Source organism: Dermacentor andersoni, chromosome 8, assembly GCF_023375885.2.
Source record: "Dermacentor andersoni chromosome 8, qqDerAnde1_hic_scaffold, whole genome shotgun sequence".
Classification (NCBI taxonomy): domain Eukaryota; kingdom Metazoa; phylum Arthropoda; class Arachnida; order Ixodida; family Ixodidae; genus Dermacentor; species Dermacentor andersoni.
The window spans coordinates 23,210,770-23,237,577 of record NC_092821.1 but is presented as its reverse complement, the minus strand read 5'-3'; the positions used below and the strand labels follow the sequence as shown (position 1 = coordinate 23,237,577).

The 26,808-nt window shown below is 45.9% G+C and overlaps 1 protein-coding gene across 1 annotated transcript in view; it reads right to left on the bottom strand.

Moving 5' to 3' along the window:
• LOC129383634 (uncharacterized) overlaps positions 1-26,808 on the bottom strand; it is a 274,295-nt gene that overhangs the window by 107,784 nt on the left and 139,703 nt on the right. The window contains exons 15-17 of the mRNA XM_072289593.1: positions 24,922-24,986; positions 22,588-22,744; positions 20,989-21,059 (exon numbers count right to left, since the gene is read on the bottom strand). Of these exons, the coding sequence (XP_072145694.1) occupies positions 20,989-21,059; positions 22,588-22,744; positions 24,922-24,986 (293 nt within the window). The remainder of the gene's footprint in view (positions 1-20,988; positions 21,060-22,587; positions 22,745-24,921; positions 24,987-26,808) is intronic.

Here is a 26,808-nt window from a genome sequence, read left to right as displayed (position 1 = left end):
GTGTAACTTGCGTATCATTGTGTAAGTTTTTGAGCATTTCATACATGGTTCTATCAGATCCTGGTGCGGAGCTCTTGCATGCGCTCAAGGCAGCTCTCAATTCGGCAATACTAAAAGGACGGTTGTAAGGCTGATTCTCTCGACTTTTTCTTGTTAATGGCTTACGTTCTTCTATTTGTTTATATTTCCGGAAGGATTGCAAATAATGATTTGAACTTGATACGCTCTCAAAGTGCTCCCCAAGTGAGTCTGCCTGATCTTGCAGTGTATCGCCCTGTGTATTTACTAGAGGGAGCGAATATGTTGGTCGCGCTCTAATTCTATTTACCCTGTTCCAGACTTTGGCCTCATCTGTAAACGAGTTAATACTCGATAAATACTTCTTCCAGCTTTCTCTTCTGGCCTGTCGGTGGGTTCTCCTACCTTGGGACTTTTTTAAAGTTGAGAAGATTCTCAGCAGTGGGAGAAGCGCGCAGCAACCCCCACGCTTTGTTCTGATTCCTACGCACGATTCTGCATTCATCGTTCCACCACGGGACATGCCGTTTGCATGCCGAGCCGCTTACTTCACGTAAGCATTTAGATGCGGCATGCATTATGAAGGCTGTGAAGTACTCCACAGCAGCATCGATTTCTAAAGAAGACATGCCATCCCATGATATACTAGTTAAGTTTCGGAATTTCTCCCAGTCTGCTGTGTCAATCTTCTACCTGGGAGCCTGTGGTGGATATTCGTTTTCTTTAAGTGTTCTTAATAGTATGGGGAAGTGGTCGCTTCCGTAAGGATTGTTCGTAACTTCCCATTCGAGGTCAGGCAGTATGGACGGGGAACTATGCTCAGATCAATGAAGAAAAGGTATTGTTTGCAAGACAGTAATAAGTGGGTTTTTTCTTATTCAGAAGGCACGCACCAGAAGAAAAAAGGAGCTGTTCAACAAGACGACCTCGCACATCTATACGAGAGTCGCTCCACAGGGAGCTGTGCGCATTGAAATCGCCAAGAACAACATAAGGTTCTGGCAATTGATCTATAAAGGATTGGAATTCATGATTTGTTAATTTGTAATGTGGGGGTATGTAAAAGAGAGCTAATGGTGATGAGTTTGTTTAGGAGAACAGCTCGAACCGCCACTGCTTCAAGAGGCGTTTGTAGTTGTAAATGTTGACACGCAATGCTTTTATGGATGACAATGGAAACACCGCCCGTTGATGCGACACCATCATCGTGATCTTTACGAAAGGTTATATACTGTCGGAAAAAGGTGTGTTTTGATTTTAGGTGTGTTTCCTGTATACACACCACTTTTGGATTGTGTTGGTGGATCAGTTCTTGTACATCAAGGTTTCTTAATGTAAATTGGTGCTGTGTATACGGAAACAGAAATGTTGAATTAGATTACAGAGCTCTTGCGAGGCCCTGTAACCGGGGTTTTGCCTTTTTTGGAGCATTCGAGGGAGCCTCGCCACTCCTTAGGCACTTGGTGCGCCGTGGGGATAGGTGTTGTGTCCATTGCCTCTTGTGAGGCGCCGGACACGTGCTCTTGCGAGCGGGAAGTTACCAGTGAGGGTCCCGCCTTGGAGGGCAAGACCCCTGCGCCCACCAGCCCGGAGGTCGATGGGGCTCCCTGGGGGATTTGGCTGCGCCGGCTGTTGCCAGCGCTGGAAGGGGCCGGGGAGGTTGAGGCAGCCTCGGCTGCGCCCACCTTCGTGGCCGCTATCGGTCCTGCGGGATCACTGCGTGTAGCGCAGGATGCCGCAGATAACTTGTGGGGCCGGCAACCCAAGGGTAGCCTGGCCAAGTTGCTGGTTGGATGGAGTAGGCTTACCTACTTCCACCCTGGGGGCAGGAGCCAAAGGTACCTGCTCGCTGCACGCGGGCTGGGTACTTGGCATTGGCACGTTGCGGTGGCGCACACACCTCCCTTTCTTTAATGTGGCCCCAGTCATAAGTCGAGGCGACTTGGAGCTCTTACTTCTTACGTCCTCTTCGAACTCTTACGTCCACTTGTGATTGCTGTAGGTTGAAACGGCTGTAGATGCTTACTTGTGCGAGTAAGACCACTAGCTGCGCTCACCACGTATGCACGTGACGTGTGAGCTGGCTCAACTACTGTCCCTGTTGCAGCACCGGCCAGGATACGGACGGCAGTCTGATTGAATAGCATCTTTTTCCAAAGTCCTGTGTTGCCATTCGTATTACCTGCGCTGCTTGACCGTGTATGCTTCATTTCTTTTCTTGAATGGCCCGGTGTTCAATAGTGGCTTCAGCTTTCTTGGTGCCACCGGCACATTGGTTCTGAGGCATCTTCCTATGAGTTCAGCAAGTGTGAGCCCTTCTTTGCCTGGAGGTCGTGATGAGGAAGCAGAGCCTTGTGAATGTTGGATGATTCCTTGAGCAACTGCTTAGCCATCTGTAGAGGTCTTTCTGCAGCGCCGTTGCTCTGGTGTAAGTAGGTGGTACTGGTTACATCACATGATTCCCATTGCTTGCCAAACATGCTGAATTGTGCCACAGCAAACTGAGGATCATTGTCCTGTCATATAATAACTGGTGTCTCAAAGTGAGCGAAGATCTAGCTCATTGCTTGAATTATGTTCTGTGTGGTAGTACGCCTCAACTTCGTGAGTTCAAAGAATTGCGAGTAATAGTCCACCACTATGAGGTTATTCTCTCCATTCTCCCAGAAGAGATCAACTCCAATCACTTCTCATGGGAGTTCTGAAAGTGGTGTGTATCATGGGCTCAGTGTCTGGTTTATAGTGCTATTGACAGACAGTACATTTTGACACATAACTCTGGATGTGTTGGTTAATACCAGGCCACCAGACTGACTGAGTGGCTCAAGCCCTACATCTTCCAACACCCTGACGACCAGTATGCAAACGCTCCAGCTCATCACTTTGCACATCCGGTGGGATGATAATCTAACTACGCGGATCACCGTATCAGCATCGATAGGCGCGAGTACGCGCGAACCAACGAACATTTCGCACCGTCAACTTCTGATGGCCCTGAGCTTCTAGCGACACCTTTTGGTCAGCGCAGCGTGACGTCATCGTCAGCCGCCTGTATAAAAGAACCGCTCTGCTGCTTGAACTTCAGTGGGCACGGCGGACCCGGCACTGCAGCGATGCTGACCAGGCACCTGCTCTTCGTTGTGCAGGTTGGTCCCTCTGTGACATTTAGCAGAATTAGCAGTGACCATCGTTGCATTGTGGTCCTACCGTGCCCCAAACAGTGTATTAGCCTTGCTTGCGAGTGTTTACAGGTGTGCAAGTTACTTCTTTGTGGTGATATAGAAACAAATCCTGGACCGACACAAAAGGAACTGTATGACCAACTGCTTGAACGCCAAAAAGCTATCCTCACAGGTGTAACTGAAATGAAAGTGCAGTTATGCAACATAAATAGTGTACTTGCCAGCTTACAGCGTACTCTGGAGGACGTGCAAACTAAACTCCCTGACTCTTCTGCAACCCTAGTTCAGACCGGTCAAGTAGAAACCACGCATAAATCCTTAGAGAAAGTGATGACTTTTCAGACAAAAAAATTGACTAGTTTGGAGGACCATAGCAGGCGTTCCAATGTGATTATTTACGGGATAAAGGAGTTAGCCGACGAAAGCGAATCTATCATGGAGGAAAAGATCGTCAAGGAAGTATTCCAAGAGAAGCTGGGTGTGAAATGCGAGTCTATTGGTCGAATACATAGGCTAGGAAAAAACAAAGGAAACCGACCGGTCATAATTTACCTTCAGGATTACAGTGAAAAGAAACCAATTTTTGCAAACTGCAAGAAACTTAAAGGGTCTGACATCTACATTCAGAACGATTATTCCCCTTCCACACTGAAAAAAAGAACACTCCTCTGGGACAGTAGTAAAGAAGACCGGCTGCTTAAAAAATAGCTTCATTGATCCATGATAAGCTTAAGATTGGCAGGGATACTTTTTATTGGGATGAATGCCCGAACATGCGCGTACAAATTCCCCAAAGCTCCCTTCGGACTCCCACAGCAAACGAGCTAAACCATACCACAATCTCGCAGGATTGACGCGCTCCCCAAGGGCCACATAAGCAGCTCAGACTGATTAACGTCAATGCCCGCAGTATTAAAAAGAAAACTGATGCATTGCAAATTTTATTACTGAAACATGATCCTCATATTACTGTCTTAACTGAGACTTGGCTTCATGATGAAATAAGTGACGATATATTTCCTCCTTCCTATACAGTGTTCCAAAAAGACAGGCGCACCAGGGGGGGTGGTGTTGCCGTCCTGGTCAAAAATGGCATTTCTGCCCATCTCTTGGAAGATATCCCTGAGATTGAATGTTTGCTCGTCAAGATAAGTTCTTGGGGTCACAGCTTTATTATTTACGCCATTACAGACCACCGGATACTACTCCCGAATACTTACAAAAATTAGATGATGAAATGAACAGGCACAGAAAGAATAGGATTATATTGGCAGGTGACTTGAATTTACCGAACATCGACTGGGAGCACCTTAATACTGGAAACGCGTTCAGCAAGCACGCCAACATTATCTTCAATATTGTGCTGCGTTACAACTTGAAACAGGTGGTACGCGAGCCGACACGCATACAGGGCATTTGCAGTTCCATTCTGGATTTGGTATTTCTTATCCAGGATTTTGCGGAATATTTTGTTTGTATTGAAGAAGGACTTTCCGACCACCGGCTAGTGAGCATTACCTTACCAGTTCTACAGATGACGCAAAACTATTCCTCAGTGCTTAGCTACAAAGATTATTCTCATGCCGATGATGTGTCCATCATTGAGCACATGGAAAACTGTCTTGTTGATTTTAACAGCACTGATGCCTGTTCTCTGTGGAATCGATTCAAAATTATGTGCCACTATTGCATGAGCCAATTCATCCCTAGTAAAAAAAAGAAAGTTCGCAAACACACACCTCGGGTGACACGCGATGTTATTCATATTAAACGCAAGGTAAAAAGGTTAAAAAGAAAACATGGCAATCCTGTTAAAATAAAAGAGGTGGTATTTCCTCTCTTCAACAGAAGGTGCCTGCTGCAAAGAGTTACTATTATAACAACTCTCTGCCTAACTTTATTCAAAATGAACCTACGAAATTTTGGAACCATATCAAGGAAAGAAAGAAACCGATTTCACAAATAATAATTGAGGGCACATCAATAACTAATGAGGAAGACATAGCACAACATTTTAATGAGTATTTTCAAACTGTCTTTGCAGTGTCAGATGATTGCATTACTATGCTTCCAGTGAAACAGGTATTCGATGTGGATTCTATTTCTTATGCTGGAATTGTCAACATGTTGGTAAACCTAAAAACCAAAGCTTCTTGTGGCCCTGACGAAATCCCAAACATCTTTCTAAAACGTTATCCTGAACTTGTTGCCAGCTTTCTTGTACGAATTTTTTCTGCATCTGTGCTGTCGGCACACCCGTACAAAAAATATTATTGAGAGGGCATTGAATTATTATTGGTCAATGTTGAGTTTTTCATTGAGGAATTGTGAAAAGTTTGTTGGAGAATTGTTGGGCGGATTGTTGAGTGGCCACTGAAATTTAATTGGAACGCCATTGGCTGCCTCAATGTTGAATAATTGTTAAGTTACCATTGAAATTCCATTGCGCTTAGACGGCATGTTGTTCATTTTGTTGAATGGTTGTTGGCTTACCATTGATAATGCATTGAACTTACGATGTGGTAGTTCTGTTGACCTGTTGTTGAGTTATTGTTGTCACAGCACTGAAAAGTACGTTGTGGCCCGGTTGAGATAGCATTGAGTTGCCATTGAAATATGATTGACATTTCGTTGGGCTAGTGGATTTTTATTCATATATTGAACTTGTTTTGCTATTCACACTTGCATGCCCCGGTACCAGCTCATAACTTTCACAAACAAAAGCAAAGGAGAGACTGATCAATTTGAAGTACCTTTATTTACACTAAAGATGCGTGCCCATGAAACATTATTACAGTACATAAGGCACCAATACATCGAACCTGGAGACAGGCTAGTACCTACAGCACTCTTAGCAGTGTAAATACATCTGAAAAAACCTATACATATGAATTAAATCAAAACAATCATTGTGGTCTTCCCTTGCGACTTCAGTTTATGACTAGAAGGCAAAGCGACTCAAAAGGCAGGGCTTAAGCATACCCTTTTAACAACCAACTTTGAACACATGAACACTTGAAGCTGCTTGCGTGTGAACACACACATCTGAATACGTTATATTAAAATGTTTCGCACACTAACCCATCACAGGAACAGTTACGGCTGATTGTGAGAAGGCAAAATAACAGACTTGAAACAAATGACTTCACGTAAATATATACAAGCTTTAGCACACGTCTTTCGCCATGATTAAAATTTAATGAAGTACCAAAGTAGACTTGTCTGAGCTTTTTGTCTTCGAGATCTATATATTTTCAGTTTGCCCAATGATTTTATAAAATAACATCACTGAACTTAGCTATTAATTGATGAGACATCATTTAGAAAGTTGTCTGGTATGGTGAACACCTGAATCATGTTTCTGACGAGCTAGGTTCGCAAGAACAGTACACCATTTGTAGATTTTAAATTGAGGTACAGAAGAGTTTGTTGGTGGTATTTCATCAATTTAGTGAGCTCATTTCCAGTAAATTTTTCTGGGCTTGCACAAAGCTAACTAGAGCACTTTTTGGGTCCTTTTTCACTATACCCAGCAACTAAGTGGTACCTCAGTCAATAAAGAGATACGGCAAGGCTAATACCTTGAACGATAACAGAAAACAATTATTTAGCACAGAAAATTGGTAGTAATACACGGCTAACACAATTCCAAAGAGCGAAATAGATGGCCACCTGCACTTGCAATATCAAGTACCCCAGAAATCGTCATAAAGGATGCGAAAAGGTTTCAATGACTGGACAGCCAGATTGGTGAGACAGTCAAAAACGCAAATAAATGCGTATACGAAAAACCAATGACCTCAATTGTGCAGGTAAAATGTTATTAAAATGCTACCAGAATTTTACCGCATAAAATACACAAAAGTTGCAAGAAAATTGGGACAAAGCAGTAACAAAGACGGAGGGAGAGACAGCACCCGTGTTGAAAAGAAATTTCAAGTGATATACATGTATATTTAAGCCCAAGACAATTTTTTCTCCAACATTTACAAGAAGAGCCCATGCACTGACGGCATAAAAGAAGGTTACTGCGCCTGGAGAATGCAGCACAGTACAAAGCAGCGTCATGAGAACCGAAAACTAGAGCTTAGTATGTTTAAAAAGTACGAATACTTGCATACCTACAGGCTTGTGACATGTCATGCCTTGAATGGATGAAATTCATAAACCTCACACAAATGAAGTTACCATCACTCTTATTGGCTTCCTCAGGGGACTCCTTCAAGTTGAACTAGAAAAATGTACATCAGTGTTAAAAACAGCGAAGATAAGACCCTATAGCGTTCTTCCTGAAATAAACAGCGCAAATATTTCATATATCAATTCTATGGACACTTCGCCAATTCGGTGTACATTTATCTTCACAACAACCCAAACAGTGACGAGAAGGATGAATTAAGGTAGGAACACACATGAACGCTGACTCAACTAGAAGTTTATTCGTGAAGACAAAGATTTTAACCACATTGGCCAACTTCACAAAGAAAAAGCCATGGATGCGCAGCAGAAACAGCCCGGCAGAACAAAAGAAGGACCGAAAGACATGTCCTGTAGAACAAACATGTGCGTCAAAAACAAAAAAACATGAAAACTGAGAGGTTTGTCCTGTAAGTGATAATAACGTGAAATAAATTCTGCAGCAACTCTTTCCCACCATGGGTCACAGAAATCTTGCTTATGAATTTTTCTTCGTGATCATTAAATAATTCTTCCATAATTCCTCTTGTGTTCTGGTCTTTGTGATGAAACAACCGTTGTTTCTGCTCTATACCTCAACACCAGAGGAGTTCCAGAAGCAATATTTATTGATCACAAACGAAACAAATGCATAACCAAGTTATCTGTTGCCCTTAGTGGGAAAGACTTGCAGTTCTCAAGAGTATTTCTCGTTGGGTAGTATCACTCATCGGACAAATATTTCGCTTTTTCGAAAGATTTGTCCGATAGTTCTCATTTTTCACGCACGTTTATTCTACATGACATGGCTTTTTCATATTTTTTTTCTTGTCGCTCGTGGCTGTTTCTGCCACGCATGCACGGCTCTTTACCTTTGTCAAGTTGACCAGCGTCTTTAATACCCCTGTCTTCAAAAATAAGCTTAGCTGAACTTGCGCCCTCGTGTGCTCCTACCTATTTCGTCGTCCGCCTCTCTTCGCGTTGCTGTTTCGAGTACACACGTATCACTTGGTTAGGCTGGTAAACATTCTCGGAAGCAAAAGGAAATACCTCCCTCAAAAGGTAGCCCGTCCTTCACTATTAAAAGCCAGAGCAAATCGAAAGTAAGCCTTCACAGCGTCCATGCGGCAGCTAGTACACCACAGAGCAGCACAAAAAATAGTTAAAATCCCACTTGATGGAGAGTGGCAACAGAGATGCGAGTTTACTAGTGAATCAGCCACATATCAACGGGTGTCTCTTGCACGACGCCAAGCTGCTCTTGACGTAGAGCACTTTAGCATCTGGGCATTTGCTACATGTGTGACCTGCGAGAAGGGAATGCGGACAGAAAATTAGAGTGCGCGGATTCAGAATCTGCCACACACTACACATAACTATGCACAAAAAAAAAGAAGTACACACTATACTAGCAAGTAAAAATTTGCGACTCTTTACGAGTGCTGTCTAGAAAAGGAAGAAATGGGTCACTACGGTAAATGTTAGCCAAGACACGCACAGCGATGTTTCACAGTGGGGAGAAATATTCCCGGCTCTCTCGCAGACCCAAAGACCACGCGACAGTGCATAGCCAACACCAAGCAGATATCCAATCCTTGGGTAGAAGTCCAGCAGCAGGAATGACCTAAAGATACGCCGAGAGCGATGCGAGCGTGAGCGTGCCTGTACGAGTGAGAACATGCACTGCTTCTTTGAAGCTAGCCGCTCCGGCGTGTCTCCGATCACCCACGCGATTTGTGTGCAGAACGTCGCGTACACGCCCTTGCGCGTTTTGCGCTGTAGCGTCTGCGCAGTGAGCTAGCTTCATGCACGCGTCATTGTTCACCGCGAAAACGGTGCTCGAGGCGACAACGCGCCGAGTGACGCTCCTTTCGCTTCTGCAAGCAACGCACATTAGGATCGGCCCAGCTCACAGAGGCAGCAGAGAACAGTGGCATGTTTCGGTTATCGCCAATTAAAATTGTACAGTACGCCTTCAACAGAAACGCGCCGCGCTAGATAAAGATGCTTACTTCGATAGTTTTGGCAGTGATAAGCGATAAGGCGAGCCCGTCGGCGGCTGTGTTCTTTGCCGACGTCACCACACCTCTGTTCATTTGCGGTGCGTATCCGTGAACAGCCACCGCGCGGAAGCTGCGACTCATCGGTTGGCCGTTCTCCGCCAATCCCAAAGAGGCGAAACATATTTTGCGGTGCGTTGCACCGTTAGGCGCAGCCTAAATCGAGGCACGCTACGGCACAAAAGGTGATCACACTAACCGTATGGTATACGATGAGCCACTACGGATTAAAAAAAAAAATCATTATGATGTCTTACGTGCGAAACCAACGCTCTGATTATGAGGCAGGTCGTAGTTGGGGACTCCGTATTAATTTTGACTTTCTGGAAATTTTTGCGTGAATACAATGCACAATGCACGAGCGTTTTTTCATTCCGCTCCTTTCGAATGCGGCCGCTGCAGGGATCGTATCCACGACCTCGAGCCTCGAATTGCCACGGCGGCCGCCATAGTTACGAAATGCGTAAGCGTGACGTGCAACACCGCCTTCCGGTACGAGTGTGGTTGAAGAAAGTGAACGGTGTGCTTAACATCTCATGCTTGTCAATGTCAAAATAGAAAAAAGGCTACGTGCCCAAGTAAACGAGATTACTTACCTATCTTCAGAAACTCGGCTGCGACTCTTTCGGGGTGCCTTCTCTCCAACAGGCATCATGACCTCTGCCGCGCAACTCATCAAAACAGCCAGGCGCGCACATCAGTCGAAGACTAGTAGCTGAGCCAGCCAACGACTTCGACGGATAAACGTCCCACTTATCGTCGTTAAAGCATTTCACTAAAATGTGCGTCATGATGTCCGAAAAGAAAAATACTTTCATCCAAAAGCACGAAACGTGAAAACCACACAAGGCAACCAACTCAGTCCGAAAGCCGTTCACAGCTTCACTATCGTATGGAGTTATAAAAACATTTCAAACACAAAATAACCGCACGGGAAAACAACTAATTAATTTGTAATAATTTTTCATCCACGAACCTTCACAAAGTTTTAAGAACAACCTAATTTGTTGCGTAAACAACAAATACTACGGCCAAAATATGAGGCTACGAAACTAGCGGTAACCATGTGTACTGTTGCAAAAGTGTGCTCAAAACGAAGCTACAACGGTTGCAACTGCGTGCGCACACGCACACACCCGAACGCTGCCTTGACGTTGGTGGCGCCACCTAGGAATAAACATTGCTACTAATTTTATTATTTTCACAAAAATAACGCTACTAGAATAGCTTATAGCACCTTTGCAGATGACGAAGTGACAAGTAAGGTGTGATAAGAGTCCGTTACCTGTATTTCTTTCATTTCCCTTTGGTGTTCTTCTATTCCACTGAACATACGGGAACTATCCTGCAGGCTTGGGAGAGGACGACAGTTCAGCGAGGCTCAAATAAATCGCATGCTTCTTGCAAGGCGAGAGTCGGGAGCAGCCACAGATGCAGCGATTAGCTGTGATACTGTTGCGGCTGTTTCTGAATCAGAAGCTCCTTGAAGTCAATTGTTACAGCGACTACGCGCTGCGATCTCAAAGCGTGTTCGTTGTTTTATCTCTTCTACCACGGCCGTTGGATAAAAATAGCTTTATTTACTTTCCGGACGGAGGGTGCGTCGCAGGAAATTCGAAGATCTCTCACGTGTATGTTTGCAGCGTGTGCGCCGCTTGCATCCTACGGTTCCCACAGCGCGTCGGATGCTCGAAGGCAGCGTCGTCGCGTGTCGGCGCCTGTCTTATCGCCGGCCGCGCTGCCGCCGTGTCTACTTTTGGGGAACTCCACATACGCGTAGTCACCGTCTTTGCGAGTGAACTTCGCATTCTTCTGCTCCCCGAAACGTGCTCATTTTGGATCGTACCAATTGCTATGTCATCTAGTCTACGATGGCATTTGTACACTGGCGAAGAAATAAGTCGTTATGAATTTGGGCGGTCATGAAGCTAGTCTAACGCTGCAGTTTTTAGAGAGAAAACGGCTACGAAAGTAGGGCGGTCCCGGAGATAGGCGCTTGAAAGCGCCAGCTTTAGCGACAGCACGAGGAAGTGGCACGCTGCGCACGCGCCAAGCATTTCAGAAGTCACTGGCTGTCGAACGAGAGGAGCATGCGCGCGTTCGTGGCCTAATGGTTAGAGCACCGGGCTCGACGGCCGGCGTTCGGTCACACATTATTTTCTTTTTTATGAAAACGAGGCGAAAGAAGAACCTACCTGCCGCAAAGCGACAGCAATGAGGTTTGAACGCTTGGCATTAAATTTTTGGAATGTCTTCATATGCGAGTCCTAATTATTGATACTGGACTCAACTGCTACACAACAAAAAAACAACTACAAAATAAACACAAATTACCCAATAAATTGTCTATTGAGAATTCTCAACGGTAATATTGTTGTGCAAGTGTTGAGCGAACTCAATTGCTTTTGAAAATTTGTTGAAGTCCGTTGTTTCAACAATTCCCCAACAATACATCAATGGTTAATCAACAGTCATTTTTGTACGGGCAACTGCCCGATGAATGGAGAGTGGCCCGAGTTGCTCCAATATTTAAAAAAAGGAGATCGCCTAAGATTACAAAATTATCGTCCCATTTCTCTGACATCACAATGCTGCAAGCTCTTGGAGCACATCGTGGCAAACTATATAAAAGAATTCTTAGCTGAAAACAATGTGCTCACGGAGTTTCAGCATGGCTTCAGAAAGGGTTATTCGGCTATAACGCAATTGGTATCAGTGATTCATTCATTTGCTTTATCTCTAGACAATAATGGCCAAATAGATGTAATATTTTTAGATTTCAGAAAAGCCTTCGACGAGGTTCCCCACGACAAATTAATCTTCAAACTTAGAATTACTGGCATACCTGACATTTTCATAAACTGGATTATTGCTTACCTGAGCAAACGCACTCAGTACGTTACAATAGGTAAACATAGCTCGGCCACTCTCCCAGTCACATCAGGGGTGCCCCAAGGTAGTGTCTTGGGGCCTTTACTGTTTTTAATTTATATAAAAGACATTGTTAAAACCATAACTCCTGGTGTGCAAATTAGACTGTTTGCCGATGACTATTTATTACAGTGACATAACTTGTCAGAATGATCAGACTGTCCTCGAAAAGAATATAAATAACATATTAAAGTGGTGTAATGAATGGGGTATGTTTATTAACGCTGATAAATCAGTATTTCTTCGTGTTACTTGTAAAAAAGCCCACTAACTTTTTCTTATACGCTAGGTTCTTCAGCTCTGCGTGAAACTCACAATTACAAATACTTAGGTGTTACTTTGACTTTCACATTGTCATGGAACATGCACATTAATGATATTTGTTCTTCTGCTTTCCGCAAACTCTGTTTCCTAAGATACAAACTGAAAAATGCCCCTCCTAATGTGAAATTACTGTGTTATTTTACATTTATTAGACCAAAGTTAGAGTATGCATGTATATCATGAGATCCTTACACTAAATCAAATATCGTGCGTCTTGAAAAAATACAAAGAAAGGCAGTCAGGTTTATATTTAATAAATTCGCAAGACTGGACTCTCCCTTTAAAATTATGACAGAAAACTCCATACCTACTCTTGAATCGCGCCGAAAGCTGCTAAGACTTGAATTCCTTTCCCTTCTTCTCAACAACAGGCTTGAAATTAAACCATCGACTTATATAACGCCTGCAATAACACTGCAAACAAGACAGCATCATCCGGATTCACTAACACCCTATTATGCTCGAACTGACACGTTTAAATTTTCTTTTTTTCCCAGAACAGTATCAGACTGGAACGACAGCTTACGGAGACAGTGTGACTAAAATTTGTATAAATTTGTATTTGTTTGTTCTTAATTTGCTCTCTTTTGTTTGTATACGTTATATTGCCCCTCTGCTTGGACCGATAGGTCTGCAGTATGTACTAAACAAATAAATAAAAAAAAAATAAAACTGCCTTTGAGCACAATGCCATCCACCAGCGTCAGGTCGTGGGCAAATCCTGCATACCTCTGCATTTCTGGGGGAAACGACTGTTTTGGGCGACGACGTACAGTAGCCCCTGACCCTTCTTAAAACGGGATTATTTGCGCGGCCTTTATTATAGCGAAGTTTCGATCGTAAGAATTTCGTGCTCTGTGAGGGCCTCGCTGAGGGTCCCTGGGCTGCTATTCTTCGTTTCTTTCTGCAGTTTCCTTGAGAGCACGTCAGCCGGGTATATTTCCTTGCCAGAGGCGTGGGAAATTGGCAGTCTCATTCTACAGCAGTCTCATTCGGAACCGCTGCATAGGTGGACTCCGCCATACGGAAACTCGCTCCCTGATAACTCCATAATAGCCGACTCACTAAATAACCAGCCCAACTCCGTTGCCCTCAGTAGTCCGTATATCCTTCCAAGCATACTTCATGGCTTTGCCCACTCAGAAGAAGCAAAACAACGGAGCCTCTCTACAGTGTACAGCGAACTGTTCATACATCCCCAGTTTACTGACTCACTGTGCCACATGAGGCACCAGAAGAGCACCTATGGGCGATTGTGCAGCACCTCCAACAAGTGTAAGGTGGCACCAGGTACCTCGCCGAGCCCGTTGCACGCAGTGGTGTCGAATAATGAGATCTCTCCGTTTCGGTACAACCAGTTATTTTCAGTCTCCTCACTATGCACGAGCCGCTGCCCCTCGAAGGAAAGACAGAAAGTCCATTCAGTGGTCGTTGTCCGAACTAAGTTCTTTTATGCTCCCCGCAATACCTACTGCATGGAGCTGCGTGCTCCCAAGGCTGAGCTCTGTACAATGTGCCTGCACCTCCTCTTACTTATACGCCGTGCCGCATGTTGCCGCTGCTGCGACACGAAAACCATCTTGGAACGCTGCTGTACAGATTCGCTGCAACGTCAGGAATTTCACAGTACACGTGCTGCCATAGACTTGTCTTAAGGCTTTGGAGCTGAACGCTAACACGTAGTGATTGCACTGCGCTCATAACCCCGAGGCGTAGGCTGCGAATAATTTGCATTTAATTCTGAACACGCATCCGGTGGCGTGAAAAAGCAGCCAACCTATACCGAGTACAAGATAGACGACGCACGTTGACTGGACGATGACAAGCAGAAGCCTTGTATGGTGTTTTGGAAAATGCATCAGAAAATCCTCAAAAATACATCGACAAGATTCACTAAAGTAAGCGCGTTGCGCAAAATTTACTTCAGCACACAGGCGCACATTTTAAGCTGCCGTCAATGTTTATCAAACGAATTATGCAAATTTGAATCATAATGTACATTAAATGCAGTTGATCTTTTTCGAATATGCAAGTACTGAGTAGTACATTCTACAGCTTTATGAATTCCAGAAGTGCACCTCAAAAATATCAGTGCCTAGGAGCGCGACTGCCAAACAGCAAGCAGGCGCTCTTACGATCGACCAGTGGGGGCAGCGAACTTCGACTCCTAATTTCCTGCCAGGAATCGCTTCAGCTTTGCCAAGCTAACACTATGCCCAATCAGACACACCAGCTGCGACACCAAGGCGAGCTACGTTTGATGGCTACAGCATTTACGCTCGGACCAAGACTCCGGGGAAAGTGCCTCCTACGCCACTTCGTTACGGCCGCTGCTCGCCACCTAACACGACTGTCAAGCGAACCGGCTAATTGCTGGGCCCTTCCACGAGCTGAGACGTGTCTGTTGAGCGAAGCGTGAAAGCTATTATAATCGAGTGTGTATTGCTTTCTCTAGGGAAGTGAACCCTGCGCGCCTGAAGCTACTTCTCACTTCGCGATCAGCTAACAAATGTTCAAAGTGTTCAAGTGTTCAACGCGGAGCCTTCGGCGACTACTGACGCTCTGGTTGGAGGAAGGTTGACTACTCGTTTCCCTGGCATTGGCATCTAGGGAGGACAAGGTGGATTTAGGTGGACCTTTCTGCCTCCTCTAGTATGCTCGTGGAGAACGATGTAGTCTACTATGACATGTAGCTCATGCTGCGAGAACGCCGGACAGCGCTCCGCGATCCCGCCAGTCAGAGCATTCCTTTTTTCCTTTCCCATGTAAATAAACGCGCGGCCTCGTTCCTCCAACCTCTTAATCTCATACTAACTGCTAAGGAAGCAACGCTCCTCAAGAAGGCTCGGACGACGGCGTGGGCCCGCTAAGCCTCCGTAGGAACTAGCCGGTACCGTAGGCCAGCTCCCCATAGCGAGACGCACCAGTGGCGTAGTCTAGAGAGCGACCCTCGCTGTTACGCCAGAGCACGAGACCACGACACCGACTGCTACAATGCTCACAGTAATGTCCACGTTTCAACGCTGGGCCAGTACGAAGGTAGGGGCATAGCGCCAAGGACGTTCGCTTCATATGAGCCCGGCTTTGAGGCTAACGTATGCACTAACGTAAGCGACTGCCCGCCGTAGTTGCTCACTGGCTGCGGTGTAGGGCTGCTGAGCACGAGGTCGCGGGATCGAATCCCGGCCACGGCGGCCGCATTTCGATTTAGATTTACGCGCACGTTAAAGATCCCCAGGTGGTCAAAATTTCCGAGGGAGTCAAAATTTCCGGAGTCCTTCACTATGGCGTGCCTCATAATCAGAAAGTGGTTTCGGCACGTAAAACCCTATAATAAACGTATGCGACCGTGCGATAACGCTATCATAATCACAACTAATATCATCGTTATGTAGGGAGGAATATGGCCACTGCATGAGGGGCTGATCGCGCTGCTCTCTGACTTATTTCTGGCGTTTTTTTTTTTTTTACCGCTGTCTCGGCGGTATTTCATGTACGGTGTTCTAACATATTTACAGATATGTTTATTACATTTCCAGCTGATTGAAAAGCCTCCAACGGCAAAAAAGAAACTTGAACACGTAAGATTTTGTTATCTACTGTCAATGTCGAATGAAAAGGTACCTGCCCTCAATATTCGCACAGGTCCGGCGAACTTAGTGCTGTCAACCGACATAATGTAGCGCGAAGGCGCAATGTGAAAGAAGAGACATTAAACACTTCACAGGCACTGTACCTGTGCTTCTGGACAGCGCTGTTGATGCCCCTTCTCCCTGCGTTATGTCAGTAACACCTGTCAGCCCAATGACAAGTCCTTCTACAGAATAATACTGTCAGTCACACCATAAAGAAACAGAGATAGTCGCCTATTAGGTATAATTAAAAGGTAAAAGAGAGCGCCTCTTTTTAAGTGTGTTCTGCGCAGCATTTAAAGAACGAGGAACGAAGTTTGAGACATTATTTAATCTGGGCTACCGTCGTACTGTATTTGCTTGCAGTGTTGCTTGTATTTCACACTGTACGTATAATGTCTGAATTCTACAATTTAACTCGATTTAAAAAGACACCAAAAAAGGTACTAGGCAAAAGGGTTGTGCCAGCAAGATAAACTCGAAGTGCGATGTACCACTCTATTCATTACACAGTGGCTACAAGCAGTTAGTTTAAGAAAAAAAAGAAGTTGTAGTAAATTTTTGCACGCATATTCCCTACTCTGGATAATTTCGCTGCACATTAAGTATTCAGGTTCGACAGGAATGGCTTTGACAGAAGTCGAGTTTTACACAGGAATGCTGGGAACATCATATAGACAATAGTGCTTACACGTACTCAAGCAAATATTGTGTGAACAGAACAAGAACACTAAAACACAAAAAGAAGCCGAATTATTGCTCGGAGATCTTTGCGAAACGCAATTTATGGTTTCATGCCGAAAAAAATTATGCAGTTCTAACGCACTGCGGGAATCTATGCAAGCGAAGCTTTCCATGCTGGATGCTTTGACGATAATTAGCGGTGATGTTGATGGCTAAAGCTTAATTTCTTCAATGGTTAGGCTAACACGAGAGTGATGAATTACCTTGCGTGTACCACTGATGTTTGTCTGCGTAGTACACAGAACACACAGGGAGAGGTGTTTGCTTGATGCGTTGTTGTGCACCATATTGTCGCGAAAAGAGTATACCGCGGGTCCCTTTTCTTTCTTTCCGGGAATTGTTGTGGGCTTCTGCATGCGGGAGAAGCCGTTGTGCAGAAATGACCGCGACGGTGCCTCGGGCATGTGCTCCCGCCCGGCCGACGCCGCCGCACCTGACGTCACTATTGGCCTCGAGCTCCACCACTGGAAAAGCTGGCGCCACCGTCGGCGTGACGTCTATTAGGGATCACGTGGACATAGCGGCCGCGTCGGCTGCTTCGGGAGCGCCGAAGCGAGCTGAAAACGACAGTTTAAATTTCCTCGTACGCTGCGGTCCTCATTAAGTGGAGAGATTCTCCCACTTCGAGTGTCTCCTTTACAACGCTGAAAGCACCACAATAGGTAGTGGCTGCCTTTGAAGGCGCGCAATATGGTAGGCTACTGCTCGGTGCCGCAGTGCCGGACGTACACAACGGAACCCGGTGTCAGCCTTATTCACACGTAGCCGCAGGACAATAAGCTGGGTGAAGCTTGGCTCGCGAAACACAAAACCAGCAAACAGCCATCGGCTACAGCTCGGGTATGCAGCAAGCACAGACACAAGGAAGATTTATACTACGGCGTCGGGTCTGTGATGTTCGGAAAATGCGCACTGAGACGCTCGCCCGAGTCCGCTGCCCGACTAATGTCATGACGGTTTAGTCTATGAACTTGTCAATGCTATAGATACTGGCAAGTTCACTGGAGTGGACAGGTAGCGGTAAGACGCACATTAAAAAAAATCATGGCATATGGTCATGTTTGTGTTATAAATTAATGCACTGGATTACAAAAAATAAGCAGCGGGAAATCGCACGCTGAGAACACCGATAAACATACAGTGCGACGCAACTCGAGAAATAATATTTAAACGTCCAAGAATTTAGAAGAGGAAAAAAAAAGATTGAATCGTCACGACGGCACATCACAGTCTCCGTCGAAGTCTCTACAATGAAATTATTTTTAAACAACTCTGATAGCTCCCACGCAACAATGGTTGCTTGTATACTGTCAAATGCTCATATACTGCGGCCTAAGGCAAATGGCACGGTACGAAAACGTGCACGCGGTGAAAGCGAAACAGTGCGCGGACAAGCATGCAGACGCGCAGTCGGTCGCTGCGAGTCTGTGCGATCGGTGCATTGAGGCTTCATTCTATTACGCTCCATTCAGTTATATAAACACTAACATATTTCACATAGTTTGCTCTCAGCGTTTACCTTCCTTTCACGCAAGAAGCCGGTTCGGGATACTCGAGGCGACCGCTCGCAGTGGCGTTCACTGTACGTATTCGGTGAAGAGATAGGGTCTGTAAACGATTCTGTGCTTTCAGTTTGCCCATGATTATTATTTATACAGTAACAAACTTCACTCGTTTCGAAAGTACTTACAGAAATGTCCGGGAGAGCTCGTGCATGGTGTTTTCAGTGAGCGCTGACAGCGAAGCCTATGAGGAGCGCGCCACGTGATCCCTCATACTACGCCAGCCAGGCGGTTCCGATAGATGGCGACTCCGTAACTCCTCGCCCCCAATATGCGGGTGTCGCGCCCTCATCTCACGCTCGGCTGTATCGGGCGTCAAAAATTGATCAGTTCTGGGTGAATTGATTTCGTATGCGGAGTGTTTACGCGACCATTTTTCGCCTCTTAAACTTTGGCTCTTATTGGATACTGTCGGCCTGCCTGATTGATCGAAATAACCCATTGGTGGAGAAGCCTGCGCCTCCCGCCGATCCGCGGGTACATTGAATGCTGCAGAAACTCATTTAAGGAATGGCTTAGGTAGTTTTTGAGAGACAGCAAGGAGACAGCAGCACAAAGCGCCACTTACCACGGGACACCAGGTCGATCAGGCAGGCCGTCGATGACGGGTATGACATCGCATTGTGCGTAAATATTTGTACAGTGCAAACTGAAAGTAAATGCCAAGTTAATAAGCCTAGTTGTTCGAATGCTACTCCTCGTTGTCATCCTACCTACGGATCTGGGCGGGAGCTCATCACCACTTAATGTCGTCTCCCTGGTGAGCTGATGCCTCTAACAGCTACGTCACTTCGCTACAATATTTTATAATCTCTAAGAGGGTCGAGCGTTTTCATTGCATCACAGGGCACATCGCATTGTGGCAGAAGTGTTAAATTTGAATTTCATATTGAGCTGTATGTGCCAAAAGCATACTCGGATTATGAGGCGCGCAGTACTGGCGGACTCCGGAATAATTTTGACGCCGTGATGACCTTTAACGTGTCCCAAAATCTAAGTGCACGTGCGTTTACTATTTCCCTTCCGTGGAAATGCGGCTGCCGTGATAGGGATCAAATCCACGACCTCTAGCAATGCCATAGCCGCAAAGCTAACGCGGCGGGCACAGAAGTGTTGATTTGATGGTTGACCGCTTCCGTAGTGTCTCCTGGACCCGGCGGCGCTCTTGAACTATAGCGCCTCAGCTTCTGCGCGCCCTGCGTAAGTCGCCCGCTTGACATATTTGTATGGCGTTTATTTTTCAGAAATAGCAGCAAGGTACGGTACCGTACCTTGAAATTAAGCCTATCCTTTGCATCCACAACCGCTGTCGTATATTAGTTCGGTTTCCTTGCCTTCTCACGTCACCTCACCCCTCTCTTATATGGGAACTGCCTTTATTTCCTTCTCTATACAGTTCTGTGAGCGTCCCCTCGGGCCTCGCATGTTAGTAGAAAGGGAAGCGCTGCAGTTTCTGCTATGGTTCTGAGGTGAGCCACGGATAATTACGGCTGTCAAGTGGCTAAGATGGCGATGGCCAGGGAGCTCCAGAGGGTATTGCGCTCATGCGACAATGTTGAAAGGAGACGAACGCTACAGTTGCGCGACATTGATAAACAAGGGAAGACTCAGCTTGGAGCCAAGGTTTCAACGAGCGAACATTTTTGTGAGGGTCTTGACTGAGACAATTCCCCCTGCCGAGACATATCTTGCTCGTCCACTGTTTATCGGGTTAATGTGAAGCCGAACTTCCTATCCCTGAGTGTCCTTCAAAAATTTTGGAGGGGACCCGCTGTGCTCCAGCTCGTCATCCGTTGTTTGGTTACCAACAAAAATTTGCTTTTAGGATTTGTAATGTTCGTGAAATTTGTAGCTGGCCGGTTGTCTGAGCTTGCGGAGCACTTCAGGCCAGGTTGTATTTCTGCGCACTTTTATCATGAACCCATTTCGACTATTAGATACCTCTTGCAACTCGTGATGCCATTGCCTTGTGTGGATTAATCCACATCTTGCTGAATTCGCGCCAATTTCGCGACGGAATAAAAGAAAACTACGATTTGGGGCAATATTTTTGGGGTTAGCTGGTGCACTGAACATCTTGCCACGTACCTGTAAAGCCCGCAAAAGACTTCGCTTGTGCGTGCGCGAAGTAGCGGAAATTTCTGCAGCTAAGGAGCTAAACATAAAAGATCGAATGTATTCAAAAACATGGTCAACTTTGCTTCACCTACAAACAAGTACTGGTTCAGACGATGGAGCAATGAAAACCAAGTCAGGCTAGAACACGCGTTCTATAAGTATGTCATAGTTTCACTGGCATGAAAACTTTCCTCATCCAGCTATAGGACGAAAGACCTCGGGAATATGGCGCCGCACTTACTTGTAAGTGTCAACGATATCCGTTGCAGCCATCGGTTTGAGCCAGGCGTCTACTAAGTCCGCGATGCGTTCCTGTAGGGATGAAGGGGAAGAGGAATACACCGCCAATGCGCATGCCTTCAGGGCATTCCTGGACACAAATGCATGGACACTTTGAAAAGCACAGGCAAACTTTTTCCCGGCTGCTAAAGTGGTTTCCGGTATCTTTCTGCGCTTTAATGAAGCAATGAATATTGCGGATAGATTCCCGTGCTATAGTCAATGCACCATGTATTGGCAGTTGTTCTATGAAAGGATATTTTACAGACGCCTTGAGTACTGAACAAACTCTTCTTTACGCTCACTTATTCCACATAAATACATTGTTTGCGCGAGTCATCAGCTGTTCGTATTCACACAGTATATCCCATCGAAACGAAAGCAGTGCTGGCGGCACCAACTAGACGCTGCGATTCTACTCCAATATTTCTGGAAAGTCCAATGGCATGCCTGAAAGTAGGGCTCCACATCAATCTGTTATATTAGATTAGCAATGTTTCCCTTCGACTGGGTACCTCCCACGTGGATGACAAAATTAAGAAAGGCTAACTAGAATCGCTAGATTATTTCTCACGCGTATGTGAACCTTGGAAACTTCATTGCATCAAGTGCGTGCGAATGTGCATGAAAGCGGTTTTTATTCGCGCAAGTTTTTATTTGCAGAAAACTTCGAACTGAGCTTCCAGGCGCGCCACTCAACTGAAACCTCATTCGTGCAGCAAATCAGCCTACTTTGCTGTTAACATAGATGCTGCTTTCTTTAGCAGCTCCGTGACGAGATTTAAGATTACCGCTGTCATCTTTTCTGTCTGATTAGCCGTCTAGGGCGAGTAGTAAAAGGCCTTTACTATACGCGAATACACGACTATTCTCAAAAATGGTGCTCAATGTTAGTGGCATTTTTCGCAAATGGAGCTAGTACCCATAATTCTGACAATCTGAAAAGGCTTATCGCAATCCCCCAAAATTTTGCTCGCGAACTAGGCATTGTAGGGAGCCATCCAATTACTGTACTAGTGCAGCCTTTTTTTGTAGAAGTAAGCGGAAATAAGGAAACAAATTTTTGACGTCGAAGAGATCAGGAGGCGAGCTGCACCCCCTAGCCACTTCTCCCGGCGTTAAGCCATCCCTGCTGTTACCTCGACCATGTTGCGAAAAAGATTATTTGTCTCCTGGCTTCTACAACATCGCAGCCGAGATTCAGCCAACTTTTCTGTCAGAACAGCCTTCTGTTTCCTTTCTTCCCATTCTCCCTAACGCTCTCCTGCATGCGTTTTGGTGAGCTTTGCGTTTTACCACAAGAGGTATTTAATTGCAATGATGGCTGGCTAGTTCCCGCTGCAGGCGCCATGCCGGTAGTGGCTCAAAGGCGTGCTTCTAAAAGGGAAGGATTGCTCAAGCTGTTTGAATTTTGAACTGTTTTCACAGCATACATCGCTTGAAAACTTGCGAAAAATTATCATCGCCGCGTGACCAACACACCGCACTTTGTAGGCAACACCCAAACCTCGTATGAGATCCGCTGAACAGCTCTGGCCATCCGCTGGGTTCAAACGCTAACCTTGTACGTTCGCTCTTCCTCTTCGGTGGTGACCATGGAGTAGGCCTGCCTCTCGGTCTTGACGAACTGCCCCGCATGCTCATTCCACAGGTCCTTGTCGCCATATTTCAGTGCCGCCCACATCCACATGTAGCCGGTGAAGTCGTGCGGCCGGCCGCTGCGGGACGCACAACAAGCAGCGGGTTCGTTCTAAAGACCTGGTCTTGTTGAAGCGATTGTGTCCTCACATCATGCAGTGCAAATAAAAACCGCATTATCGACTGATAGAAAGTGCCCAAATAAAACGAAGTAGAACCTCCCCCGTAACGGCATACTCTCCAATTTCTACACTGATGCCCTCAACTACAGAAAGCAACCTCCATTTGAAAACAAGTTTTTTTCTGTGTCCTAGTGTGAGATCGCTACAATTTTTCGACTGTGTTTCCCGGCTACGGAAGTGAGCGGCAGAACCACAACTATTGACTAATATATTTAAAGCTGTAGTCGTTCTACAACCTAGAAAATTCTGTTTGGCTATTCTCGCCGATATACACGCCATCTGTATATAACTAACTAACTGCCAACCTATGATAGCATCACATGCGGCATCGCACTCTACATCGGACATTTGAAGGAATAATGACGATTGCCTGCAAATTAGCGCCCGAGCAAATAAGTAAAGTATTTTTTTTTCTGTCATGGGAAGTTGGACGGCTTCCATAAAGCGACACAAAATTCAAATATCATGTCAAGCTAAAGTCATAGATTAGTGTTCGAGAATCTCTAAGGCGTCAGTATTATCGCGAACAAAGCCTTAATACTCGAGAAATTGGGGTAAATGCAAGACATGATTGGAAGACTCCTCCCAGACTTTCAAGCACTTGCCCGATGACGAAAGCACTCGTCAGTTAAATTCTGTCACTAGTACTCAAGCACTCGCTGCAAATGACCTTGCATTGTATTGTATGGCGAACGAAATTGCTACTGGTCCAGTCCTATTTCAATTTTAGAAAAAAGGACCCATTGAAATTACCTTTGACAACGACACGGGTAGTCAAACGGTTACATTTTCGCTCGACTTTGCACCGCCCACGCTTTCGCGCTTCAGTAGTTTCGCTATTGCGTAGTGCTGCACTGCTTTTGCTGGCTCGCGAAACTCGTACTAACTGCAAGTAGCAGAGAATTCTGCTTCCACGCGATGTCGTGGGATGTCCGAACAGTCTACGCCACCTGGCCAAAACGCAGCTGCAGCGGCGGATGCTTACTTTATTGGTCTTGGCTCGGTACCACCGTCTGTCGGGCGCCGTTTTGCTCACCGACGGCAGCAGAGGGCAGTGATGGTGTATCTCCCGCCAACCAATTCCTCGGTTGGGTGGCGGGAGATTTGAATTTCGAAAAAGGTATTCCGACCCTTCATATGCAATTTACTCGTAAACTAAGTCCTTCTTTCTTTTGGCGTGAAACAAGAGTTGGCAGGTTTCTGAAATGGCTTTTAAACAGTCCACGTCGACTTAGTATTAGCCTTCAGGGCTCCTTTAAGAAATTCATTCTTCATTGCGAGACTATGTCAAAAAGTATATAGTGCCGCATTTTTTTCAAAAATAATTCGACCTTTTATAGATCACTCGACCTTTTATAGATCACACCTTACGAGCGTCTGCCTACTGTGTTCTGGGGTTGGTAGCGTACTGCAGCCTAAAGAAGTAAAACGTTACAATTTGGAGGCATATATCGGTCTAATAGTTCACCATACGATATTTAAATTAGTTACTTGAGGATGCATATACGAAGTCGAGAATCAGGATCTAACTCTATTTAGGTGATATGCATGTGGGCGAAGCACTTTACTTTGCACAATTTTCTGCTAATACATCTTTAGAATACGTTGCCCTGTTGAAAGATGGAAATGCTGACTACTACATAATACATTATATTTCCTTACAACATTTTAAGGCGTATATATCGAAGCTTATGCTATGCTCATGATCTATGGACGTTACCCTGATTCGATTCCACAATTGGGACAAGCGCACCAAACTTAATAGGCTAATATCACATGGAAACTTGTCATGCGAGTAATATTAGCTTGCTAAATATATCCAGCTAATGTCGCAAGACTGCGCTGCAGCCTCAAGGATTCATTTTGCTTTACTGAAAACTACGCTAAATGACGTAGCTGGCCTGCTACAAGAGGGCAAATATCTACTTTGTAAGCTTTTTGGCTACAGCACTTTGTCCTAAGGCACATAAACTAGCTAAAGCTCAGCAAATAGTTTTTTTTTTGCCAACAACATTTGTAGGGAGGTAGAGCAGAAGATAGCCAATACTTGTAAATGTAATGGTGCCAGAACTTACACTGCATTAAACTGCTTCGCAGCCTCGCCCAGAAGGTACCAAGCGTTGATGGCACCCGGTGGGTTCTGAAAATGCAGTTGTTATTACAGCGAACAATTCTTCAAGGTCGTTTCACGCTGACGAGTACGAAGTATAACATCGCATTTCTTTGCAAGCATTCCCGCGATTTCGCTCATATTGTTGCGTGTGGAAAGACACAAGCAAAAGAGGCTATTTACAGGCTGTATACATTGGAGCAAGGCAGCCAGGCCGACACTCGCTCGCCCCAAGCGCACCGACCAACTTCATCGTCGTTCTCGCGTCGGCTCGGCTCTTGAGCACCGCTCGATGATATCGTAAATGCTACCCCCCCCCCCCCCCCCCCGGCGGCAAAAGCACCATCACGGTGCTCTTAAATATCCAAGGCGCGTGGAGAGTTGTAGGGCTTGAGTCGGGTGACGTGGACAATGTCACTGGTTGTCACAGCGCAGGACGTAGTGGGCGTGGCTAGAACGATTTCATAGGTGCCATCGGTCACTTTGCGGAGCACGCGATATGGGCCTGTGCAACAAGAAAGCAGTTTTTCACAAACGACAACTTTACGCGAAGTGACCAAAGCAACACAAGGCTGCCGGGCACAAAATGGACATCACGGTGACGGAGTTCTTAAAGTTCCTTCTGCTTGTCTTGAGACATTTGTAGACGAGCGCGCGTAAGTTGGCGAGCGTCGTCAGCATGGGCGATTGCATGACGGGCATAACCGCTAGTTGAAGCTGTGGCGGACGGAAGCACAGTGTCCAGTGCAGCGTTGCTTCGCGGCCATACAAAAGGTAAAACGGAGAAAAGCCAGCAGTTTCGAGACGGGAAGAGTTGTATGCAAAGGTAATGTAAGGTAGAGCCAGGTCCCAGTCACGGTGGTCATCGGAAACGTATTTGGATAGCATGTCTGTAAGGGTGCGGTTCAAGCGCTCAGTGAGGCCGTTCGTTTGGGGATGGTAGGAGGTGGTAAATTTATGCCATATTGAGCAGGCACGCGTAATGTCGTCGATGGCTTGGGCCAAAAACCTACGTCCACGGTCCGTTAGCAGTTGACGCGGAGCACCATGCATCAAAATAATATCATGTAGGAGGAAGTCCGCAACATCAGTTGCGCAACTGGTCGGAAGAGCGCGGGTTACGGCGTAGCGGGTCGCGTAGTCCACCGTGACTCCAACCCACTTGTTCCCTGATGTAGATTCCGGAAATGGGCCGAGAAGGTCTAAGCCGACACGATGAAAGGGTTCGGCAGGGATGTCGAGCGGCTGCAGGTAACCAGCGGGGAGCTGGGAAGGCTTCTTGCGTCGTTGACAAACTTCACAAGCGGCGACGTACCGTCGTACGGAATGGGCAAGGCCCGGCCAGAAAAAGCGGCGACGTACACGGTCATAGGTTCGAGATACGCCGAGATGTCCTGCGGTTGGTGCGCCGTGGAGCTCTTCTATAACGGTGGAGCGGAGGTGTTTAGGTATTACAAGTAGGAACTCGGAGCCGTCCGGATAAAGGTTGCGACAGTACAGAGTACCGTCGCGGAGGACGAATAGGCGTTGAGCAGCATCGGCCGAAGAGTGCTGAAAACGGTCGATGAGTGCTCTGATATAGGCATCACGGCGTTGCTCGTCGGCGAAATGAAGCAGCTGTGATACAGAGAATACACAAGAAGCACTGGCAATATTAGAGGAGTCAGAGTCGTCAACAGGGTAACGCGACAAGCTGTCAGCTTCTTCGTGCAGGTGTCCAGACTTGTACACCACGGAATATGAAAATTCTTGTAGCCTCAAAGCCCATCCACCAAGCCGGCCTGTAGGATCTTTTAGCTAAGAGAGCCAGCTGAGAGCATGATGGTGAGTGACTACAGAAAAAGGGCGACCG